This window comes from Oryzias latipes, chromosome 19 (genome assembly GCF_053564925.1).
Source record: "Oryzias latipes strain Hd-rR chromosome 19, Olatipes_Hd-rR_3.1".
Lineage (NCBI taxonomy): Eukaryota > Metazoa > Chordata > Actinopteri > Beloniformes > Adrianichthyidae > Oryzias > Oryzias latipes.
Window position 1 is genome coordinate 24,128,552 of NC_136255.1, and position 10,203 is coordinate 24,138,754.

A 10,203-nucleotide genomic window follows, 5' to 3' on the forward strand; every position below is an offset into this window, starting at 1 on the left:
CCATTGAAGCTGCAGCCCTTGAATTTGGACACACCCAAAGTTTCTCCCAATGAGGTGATTCTTTAAGTGAACTTTATTTTATATAGCCCAATATTAGCCCAGTTGTCTTAACGGGCTTCACAATATTCTTACATCTGGTCACAGGGCGTTGGGTAAGGCACGGCCTCCAGAGCGGGAGAGGGCTCGCTGACAAAGATGTCCCCTTTACAAGTGATGGACCAGATGGCCTGTTTGGATGGAGGACCCTGGATACCCCTGGATTCACAGCATGAGACACTCAGCAGAGCCAGCTGGACAGAGGACAATAAAGATCAAGTCAGAGAGGACAGGAGCTTAAAAAAGTCAGAATCAGCAATTAGTATGTACATTTGGCAGCTAAAAATCTCAGGAATCCTTCAAAAATCAAGAATTATTTAAACCCCAGGGTTACTGGAGGCTACCTGAGTCCCTACCTATTGTTTCACAATTGACACAAACCAGGAAGGATCAGTCCGGTCTTCATGCCCGTGTTCATTGTGTATGAATGGGGGGTTGGGTTGGTTGTAATTTGAATTTCTGCCTATGTCTTGCTTGTAACTGCAAAGCGCTTTAGGCTGCTCAAAGCAGGAGAAGAGCTTTTAGTAAATAAAGTTTGGTTTGATTCAATTTGGTTATTAGGAGTCCATCTTTTAACTGGACTCCTAATAATAATTGGGTACGACGTGGGTAGACACTGCGTCGTACCCAACAGAGCTTCAATTTGGACTCTTCTTTTGACACGCCCGATTGCCGTTTTCACACCACACCTCAGGCTTCATCCTCCAATGGATTCTGTGTCTGTGATGCAAACGCAGGCAAGCATACACACCCAGTCGTACATTTCCAGCTCGGTGGCAGCAGCCACCCTGATTGGCCACCTCTGCTTGGTCCGCTCGTCCGTGTAGATGGCAAATGTGTGTTTGGAGTCGTTCAGCACAGGAACCAAAATGGTCACTTCATTGATGAAGGCGTGCAGGTACTGTATCCAGGCAGATGAAAAACAGAAAAATTATACAAGTGTAAAAAAATTGTTCCACTTCTATTATCTTTTGATCTTTTTTCAAATAGTTTCCAGTTTTGTTTTAATTATGATTATGACGATTTTTGGCTAAAATAAAAAAAAACTTGTTGCTTTCTAGGATAGTTTCTGCAGAGCGGAAGGAGTTTAAATCCCAAATTCTGGTATTTCTATGCATCGATAATCATCTCTCACCTTTTTCTCCTCATTATAATTGTAATAAATGAATAAAATGCCGTCCTTGTTGCCGTCTGGGCCAGAGAACTGCTCAAAGGCAAACTGGACATCAATCCACTTGTGTGGCTTCCAGTCTCTCCACCACTGCATGGCTCCTTTCTTCACCCACACAGACTGGAAGTTCAGAGGAGGTCAATTAGAGGACATTGAAGGGAGCGCTCCTCTGTTCTTCTCTGTTCACACACCTGTTCTATGGCTTGTTCGTAGTGCTTGAAGTCGTCCATCTCCCTCCTGCTCCTCTCGCTGAGTTGCTCAAAGATCTGTCTCCGCCACGCCGCCGTTTGGGCCGGACTGATTGACAGACTCATGGACTGGACCGACTGAGTCACAGCTGCGAAAACACATTCAGGGTAAATCCCTTTAGAAAATGTTTCGCTTCAACAGTTAAGGCCTTGTCACACAGCCACTACGTACATATTGCACATTTTCCACGTATAAAACCTATGTCTTTCGTGATACATGCGTGATGTACATAATTCGTAAGTGTCCATGTGCGCAGAAGTACGTAGAAAGTTTCGGCCGACGGGTCTTTACGTGAATTCAGTTTTGAACTGTTCAAACTTTTTGGTCGGTTGAGAATTAAACAATTTACACATACAATACAGACCAAAAGTTGTGACACACCTTCTCATTCAAAGAATTTTCTTTATTTTCACGACTATGACAATTGTAGATTCACACTGAAGGCATCAAAACTGTGAATTAACACATGTGGAATTATAAACATAACAAAAAAGTAAGAAACAACTGAAAATATGTCATAATGTAGGTTCTTCAAAGTAGCCACCTTTTGCTTTGATTACTGCTTTGTACACTCTTCAAGTCACCTGAAATGGTCTTCCAACAGTCTTGAAGGAGTTCCCAGAATGCTTAGCACTTGTTGGCCCTTTTGCCTTCACTCTGCGGTCCAGCTCACCCCAAACCATCTGGATTGGGTTCAGGTGACTGTGGAGGCCAGGTCATCTGGCGCAGCCCCCCATCACTCTCCTTCTTGGTCAAATAGCCCTTACTCAGCCTGGAGGTGTGTTTGGGGTCATTGTCCTGTAGAAAAATTAATGATGGTCCAACTAAACGCAAACCAGACGCAAACCAGCTGGTTCAGTATGCCTTCAATTTGGAATAAATCCCCAACAGTGTCACCAGCAAAGCTCCCCCACACCATCACACCTCCTCCTCCATGCTTCACAGTGGGAACCAGGCATGTAGAGTCCATCCGTTCACCTTTCTGCGTCGCACAAAGACACGGTGGTTGGAACCAAAAATCTCCAATTTGGACTCATCAGACCAAAGCCCAGATGTCCACTGGTCTGATGTCCATTCCTTGTGTTCTTTAGTCCAAACAAGTCTCTTCTGCTTGTTGCCTTTCTTTAGCAGTGGTTTCCTAGCAGATATTCTAGCATGAAGGCCTGATTCACACAGTCTCCTTTGAACAGTAGTTGTAGGGATGTGTCTGCTGCTAGAACTCTGTGTGCCATTGACCTGCTCTCTAATCTGAGCTGCTGTTAAGCTGCCATTTCTGAGGCTGGATGAACTTATCCTCTGCAGCAGAGGTGACTCTTGGTCTTCCTTTCCTGGGGGGGTCCTCATGTGAGCCAGTTTCTTTGTGGCACTTGATGGTTTTGTGACTGCACTTGGGGACACTTTCAAAGTTTTCCCAATTTTTCAGACTGACCGACCTTCATTTCTTAAAGTAATGATGGCCGCTCGTTTTTCTGTACTTAGCTGCTTTTTTCTTGCCATAATCCAAATTCTAACAGTCTGTTCAGTAGGACCATCAGTTGTGTGTCCACCTGACTTCTGCACAAGACAACTGATGGTCCCAACCCCATTTATAAAGTAAGAAATGACACTGGCACACCTGTGAAGTGAAAAAACATTTCAGGTGACTACCTCTAGAAGCTCATCAAGACAATGCCAAGAGTGTGCAAAGCAGTAATCAAAGCAAAAGGTGGATACTATGAAGAACCTACAATATGACATATTTTCAGTTGTTTCAGACTTTTTTTTATGTACATAATTCCACGTGTGTTAATTCACAGTTTTGATGCCTTCAGTGTGAATCTACAATTTTCATACTGTAGTCATGAAAATAAAGAAAACTCTGAATGAGGTGTATCCAAACTTTTGGTCTGTACTGTATTTTACATAGTTTATATGCCGTAATTACGTAAAATGCACATAATTGTACGTGATTTTTGCAAAATTTGTGGCTTTCCTGGATCGCTCCACATATGTCTAACAGACTTTTCACGCACGTACCACCGATGTATATCTTCTGTGTTGTGCAAACGGGGCACATATCACATTAAAAGTTACATAATTGACACAAGAATCACTAATGAATTGCACACAGACAGCACAATAACCATGCATGGTTTGTGTTCTGCGTGGATTTTTTGTGGTTTTAACGTGGTTTCCTTTTTAAAAATTTCAGTTAAAGACCACGACTTTTCTCACTTTTCCCACATGTATTCACGTATGAATTTTCATCCCTGCAATATGCGTAAGATGTACGTAGTGGCTGTGTGGCACGGCCTTTAAGCGTCTTTACTCACAGGTGGTGTTGGCAGAGGAGCTGAACCAATTGAGTTGGGAGGAACTGTCCACCGAACAGCCCTCTCCGCTGACCCACGCCCACATGGGGTGCTCCTCAGCCCCGTCCTCCAGAGTCAGGGTGAAGGTCGTCACAGATGACAAGCTGCATGTTTCGGCTAAGTCCAGCACAGCTCCGGTCTGAGCCTCTTCCAGATCCACGTTGCTCCACTGAGGACCGCCACGTGACTCGGTGGAGAGGAGTGCCTCCTCAGCACAGAGCTGAATCTCCTCTCCGTCTGCGGGGATCACCTCCTCTTCCAGGACTGCAGGAGTGACTGACGGTACATCTTTCAAGGGCTTTCCTTGATCTCTGTCAGAGACGAGTTCAGAGATGAAGCTGTCGCTGGTGACCTTTGGGATGCGGGCTTTTGGGGCGTCTACAGCAGGGTTAGACGGGGGTTCTGTGGGGGAACCAAGGGAAGGTTCTGGGGTGGTAAAGATGGCTCCGTCTGCCGATCCTTTCTCCACGTCTGAGTCGGCATCACTGACCACAGACTGGGCTTGCACATCCCCAGAGAAAAAACGTCCAGCGCTGTGGAGCAGAGACAGATGGTCATCACGTGTTTAAAACAGCCGCAGCATAAACACCTTCAAGCCCAGGTCCACCTCTGCTGGCTGCTGGCGCTGGAGTGGGACCGCTCTCCGTCTCTGGGAGCACTGATGGCCCTCCAGGTTTTACCGCTTAGCTCACTGGAGGTGACGCCCTGCCTGAAGTACACAGCCCGATCCTCACAGCCGATGGCCCACACCTGAGCACAACGGTGGGAGCTCAGCACAGGTCGAACGTGCGCAACGCGCCCCCCCCCCCCCCCCCCCCCCATGCAGCCCATTCACCTGGTCGTGCAGTCCGACGCTGATCATGATCATTTCTCCAACCATGCTGATCCAGCCAGAGCCACAGGGGTTATGGGAGTTCACGCCACGTCTGAACCACACCTAAGAAGCAGAAGGGGGGTTCACACATTTAAACTATTTCTGCACAGAAATGTCCTGGACCAATAGACCAGATTGTTTTTGCAATTCTTCCTACTTAATGCATGTTTTACCACTCAAAAACTCGCCAAAATCTGCACCCCCCCTGGTACCCGGTGAAAATAAATTTTGGGCAAGATGACATCACAGCGGGCGAAACCGTCAAAAATTTCAAAATCCACTAATGACACAAAACCATAGGGGTTGGGGGCAGCAAAAGAGAGTTTTTAAATCACTATGGGACCAAAGTTACATTGACCTTTGACCCCGAGAAGAGGCAGCGATCTTGAATTTAAAAAACAAAACAAAAAACACATTATTGTGAAGCTACTTGGGGAAAAATTGGTTGCAATTAGAAGTTTGTAGATTTTGTACGGCGTTAGCATGGCGAGTTTGCAAAAGTGGCGTTCCCCTGTTGCTCTTACATTTACCTTAGTATTGTTTAACACATAATTCCCTGGCTCAAGTTAAACAAAACCATATGTGCGATATGAACATGTTAGGAATGTGAGTGTGGGTACTCCGTTACCATGGAAATTCAAAAGTTTAGCTAATTCTTGTAAGTATCACATAGACAACCTCAAAATAAAATGGTTGAAAAGTCTCTATTTTGAAAAACGTGTTTTTTTTATGTTTGTTGTCTGTGTTTGACGCAGCACTACAGCCCTCTGCATGCTATTATAATTCTTAAAATGTGGCACAAACACACATCAAGACCACTATTATCTGCCATGTTCTCACCTTATTGTCCTTGGTCACAGCCCAGACTACACCGTTTCCCACAGAAACATGTATAGCCCCCACCTCAGGGCTCGGACACTCCACCACTGCCCACGACAAACCTGGACGTGAAGACAACTTAAAATCAGAATCTAAAGCCCAGACTTCCTCCTTCCATTAGATGGGCATGGGGGTACCTCTGGGGCAGTCCCGTGTGATGCCCTCCCTAACGATCAGCTTCCCCTCCCATAACACGGCCCAGACCAGGTCTCCCGGGCCACAGCTGATCTGGACAACCTCTCCAGGCAGAGGCACCTCCTCCCATGAGGAGCCCTCTGGATTGTGGTGGCAAATTCCTTCTCTGAACCACACCTGAAGGACACAAAGCATCAGATAACCGGGGCAGTGAACCTCCTGAGCTCTGTGAGCGCGTTTCTGTGTCGGAGCCGTACCTTCCCTTGCAGGGACACAACCCACAGCGACAGCCGGTCCCCGGGCTCCTCGCTGATCTCCCAGCCTCCACAGCTGATGTCGCTGAAGGGATCTGGTAGAGACATCGGCTGAGATGGAATCTGTCGAGTCCCAACGAGATCGGTGACGCAACAAGCACTCACATCTAGGCAAGCTACGAGGATGCTACTACACACCTTTGCCCAGGTGTCCATGGCTTTATACCTCCTGTAGCGAATCCATCGCCTGCGACGGACACAAGAGTTCCACTTTTTGTCTTTAGTGTAGGTGGAGGGGAAATCGATGGAATATGTCCACCCCTGCAAAAACACATGATTATTTAATATCGTGGGGAAAAAGGGTGTATGCTACAGTAGAAAAACATTTTTTTTAAAAACCATCCATCACCTCTTTCTCTGTGGGCTCCCCCTCAAAGTTTTCATCCACGTACCAGTCCCCCTCCCACTCCCAGCTGCTGGAAGGCAGCTGGAAGCTGTGCAAAGGTTGTTGCTGCAGACCTGTGACGTCGCTCCACTGCCAGCGGTCGCTCGGAAGCAGACGCTCAGAAAAACCATCGACGGGATTCCAGCGCTGGCAGAAAAAAAACAAGCAGATGTCTCATCAAAGCAGCGACATCTTTGTTACATTACTGCTATGGCTTATGCCTTTATAGAGCTCTGATAAAATGATTAACAGCTATTCCATAAAAGAAGAAGAAGAAATACAACAAATCAAAATGAAATTTGAAGAATCTGCAATTATTCTGCCATTTAGGCTCAGAAAAGTATAATAATTTCTGAGTTTTCTTTCTCTTGTTGCAAGTTTAAAGCACAAAAAAAGCCCTCCACAATAAGCTAAATGAATTCCTTCATGTCTGATTTTATTTTCAATTAGGTCAAAATAAAATCATTTAGTGTTTTTTTTCTCTTTCAAGATAATGCTAAATTAGGTGGACTCCTTGATTTATGGTATGTTGTGAATTAGCAACACACAGCAACAAACATTAGCAACAAACAGGTCATTAGGTATAACTACTCAATAAATACATTATTCAGTCATTTGACTATACAGTGGGGCAAAACAGTATTTAGTCAGCCACCAATTGTGCAAGTTCTCCCACTTAAACAGATGAGAGAGGCCTGTGATTTTCGTCATAGGTTTATCTATGACAGACAAAATGAGAAAAACAATCCGGAAAATCCCATTACCGATAACTGATTTTTAAAGAATTTATTTGTAAATTATGGTGGATAATAAGTATTTTGTCAATAACAAAAGTTCCTCTCAATACTTTGTTAGAATCCCTTTGTTGACAAAAGCAGAAGTCAAATGTTTTCTATAATTCTGTAAGTTGCAGGTATTTTGGCCCATTCCTCCATGAAGCTCTCCTCTAGAGCAGTGATGTTTTGGGGCGGTCAATGGGCAACAAGGACTTTCATGCAAAGGTTTTCTATAGGGTTCAGATCTAGAGACGCGGCCACTTCAGGACCTTGAAATGCTTCTTTTGAAGCCCCTCCTTCGTTACCCGGGCAACAGTGTGTTTGGGATCGTCCTCAAGCTGAAACACCCAGAAACGTTTTAGTGTCAATGCTGATGGAAGGAGGTTTTCACTCCTTGTCTGACGATACATGGCCCCCATTCATTCTTTCCTTAACATGGATCAGTTGTACTGGTCCCTTTGGTGGAAAACCGCCCCAAAGCATGATGCTTCCACCCCCATGCTCTACAGTAGGGATGGTGTTCTTTGGATGCAACTCAGCATTCTCTCTCCTCCAAACACAACGAGTAGAGGTCTTACCAAAAGTTCAATTTTTGGTTAAAAATATGGTAAATATTACGACCATGATCAACAAATGATCATATAAAATAAATTAAATACATAGAGGTAAATGCTTTAGTTAAAATACTTATTTAGGATTCCTGTAATTTAGTGAATAGTTTGTCAGAGGAACTTTAGAAACTGCTGTTCCGTTTCATAACAGGAACTTATAGTGCAGCTTTTTATAAAACGCACCTGATTCTCATACGTCTCCTCTTTGTAGCGGACGGGCAGGTCGGAAGCAAAGACGTTCAGGTAGATGCTGCTGTCACAGCCCAGGCTCCAGCAACACTGCTGAGCCGCCGTCACCCTCTTGAACTCCATCGGAGCATCCCGCCCCAACTCCCACTGCTGTCCCGCTGAGGACAGGCTGTAGACCCGTCCATGAACGTCCACCGCCCACAGCAGGGAGGCGGGCATGGCCGCACCTGCAAGCAGACAAACAGCTGAGAGGGCAAACAGGTCAAAAGATGTCGTTTATTACATAGTTAAAACACATTTAGCTCAGTTTGTCAAGAAAACGTTAAAATAACCTGCTATTACTATGATGGCCAATAGTTTTTAAACACCATGGCAAAAAAAAAAATGTGGTTGAAAATGTAAAACATAAGAAAATTAGGGCAGACTTCCATATGAGGTGCTGAAATCCTGCAGCCAGAATAGCTTAAAAAACTCTGAAGGACTTATTGATAAAAGAGTATTTTTAAAACTGGACTCGCCACAATTCTTGTTTAAAAACTCAACGGAATTGTGGGAAAAGAGAATTGTTGCATCGCTACTGCAGTAGGTTTAGGTTGAAGGTTTGTGGGGGTTTATCATTTATTGTTCATCACATCACACCAGGCATAGTGTGAGCCAACTGAAAGGGTTTTTCTTTATTTTTAATTGCCTATTAGCGAATTTAAATCCTTATTTTTTCAGAATTTTTAGAGTTTTATTGTTGATTTGTAATACATAAATCACTTATCCAACAAAAACAACACTGTGACCCAAAAATTGAGGTTTTAATTAACTAAATTCAAGAAAAAATTTAATCATTGCAACCCTACAACAAACTAAACTTTATTTCATCTTTCACATTTTTTTTTCTGCCTCAAATCAATTTCATTGTATTTGAGTTTTTGCTTTGAAAATGCCCCCCCAAAAAATAATAAATACATTTTTAAAACTTGCACATAAGTGTTACTTTCTGAGATTAATACAATTACATTTGTCACATTTGTATGTACTTATATTTCTATGTGCATTTGAACAATTTATAGATATTTTATATACATAAAATATTTAAGATGAACAATAAATGATTGAAAAGCAGTTTAATGCCTTATAATAATAATCAGTTTTGATATTTAAAACATATTTAAGCCACAAGATAAATGTACTGAAATTTCAAAATAAAGTTACCCTCAAACTAAAAAAGGTTTATTGATTAAAATTGATAGGAAAGTGTTATAGTGAAACTGATCATTACCATTTTACTTTTTTTAAAACAAAATTGTATTCTGTATCTTTAATATAGAAATCCTGTATACTTCCAAAGGCCTACTCTCAATTTAGAGTCCCAAACCACAGGAACGGCGTTTAAAGATTCTGATTTAACCACGCGCGTGACTCGACACTATCTTCAAAACGAGAAAACTTTATTGACATTCACGTTTGAATAACTTTATTGATTAAATTAATAGACACAAAATTAAAGCTTCACTGGTTTCAAAGAGCCTACGTGCATTCAGCAGCCCGCTCGCCCTCAGCTTGTTTTTGAAGAAGCCTTCAGAGGCTAAAGCTAGTAAATCACGCAGAAAAATGAGTTTTTTTTTCCCCCACCAACCTTCAGCAGCTCAGAAATTGTCTGTCAGTGCTGGTGGGCCGTCACTGCTCCTCACTCAGAGGTTAGAATCGAACCGACACCTGCCGCGACCATGATGTTTACGTCAGCTGTTGACGTTTACGCTGACAGTTAACTCCCAGATTGAAACAGGAAGCGCCGCGGTGTCTCTATTCTTATTGGCTGTTACCGGGGCAACGAGTGTTGTTGTCTGGATGGCCAGCAGAGGTGTTACCGGGGCAACGAGTGTTGTTGTCTGGATGGCCAGCAGAGGGCGCTAAAAGTTTGTTTTTAATGTTTTTCTAAATTACGAAAGGGTGCAACTCTGTGAAAAAGGTTGTAAAGTAGACACTAATGATTAAAAATAAATATCAATAGTTAAAGTTTAAATCTTTGGATCAACATTTCTTACACAAACGTTTATGTTTTTTCCCCATTTAAAATAATAACAAAAATTAAACAAAGTGATATTGCATTTTTTCAGTTAAAAAATCAGTTTAAGTTGAATTAAATTATTTTAAATGATCCATAATTACTCTTCTTTATTTA

General features: G+C 43.0%; 1 protein-coding gene across 2 annotated transcripts in view; it reads right to left on the reverse strand.

Moving 5' to 3' along the window:
* The window catches only part of tecpr1a (tectonin beta-propeller repeat containing 1a), a 17,100-nt gene extending 7,250 nt beyond the window's left edge, over positions 1–9,850 (reverse strand). The window contains exons 1-14 of one of the 2 annotated variants that reach the window (XM_020712076.3): positions 9,658–9,850; positions 8,025–8,257; positions 6,419–6,601; positions 6,208–6,330; positions 6,013–6,132; positions 5,758–5,932; positions 5,582–5,682; positions 4,703–4,804; positions 4,475–4,617; positions 3,829–4,400; positions 1,459–1,604; positions 1,232–1,387; positions 848–997; positions 133–290 (exon numbers count right to left, since the gene is read on the reverse strand). In XM_020712076.3, the coding sequence (XP_020567735.1) occupies positions 133–290; positions 848–997; positions 1,232–1,387; positions 1,459–1,604; positions 3,829–4,400; positions 4,475–4,617; positions 4,703–4,804; positions 5,582–5,682; positions 5,758–5,932; positions 6,013–6,132; positions 6,208–6,330; positions 6,419–6,601; positions 8,025–8,249 (2,354 nt within the window). In that variant the 5' untranslated portion in view covers positions 8,250–8,257; positions 9,658–9,850. Of the gene's footprint in view, positions 1–132; positions 291–847; positions 998–1,231; positions 1,388–1,458; positions 1,605–3,828; positions 4,401–4,474; positions 4,618–4,702; positions 4,805–5,581; positions 5,683–5,757; positions 5,933–6,012; positions 6,133–6,207; positions 6,331–6,418; positions 6,602–8,024; positions 8,276–9,657 lie in introns of both variants that reach the window. The other variant, XM_004080210.5, reaches the window with a different exon arrangement.
* Positions 9,851–10,203: the final 353 nt, after the last annotated feature.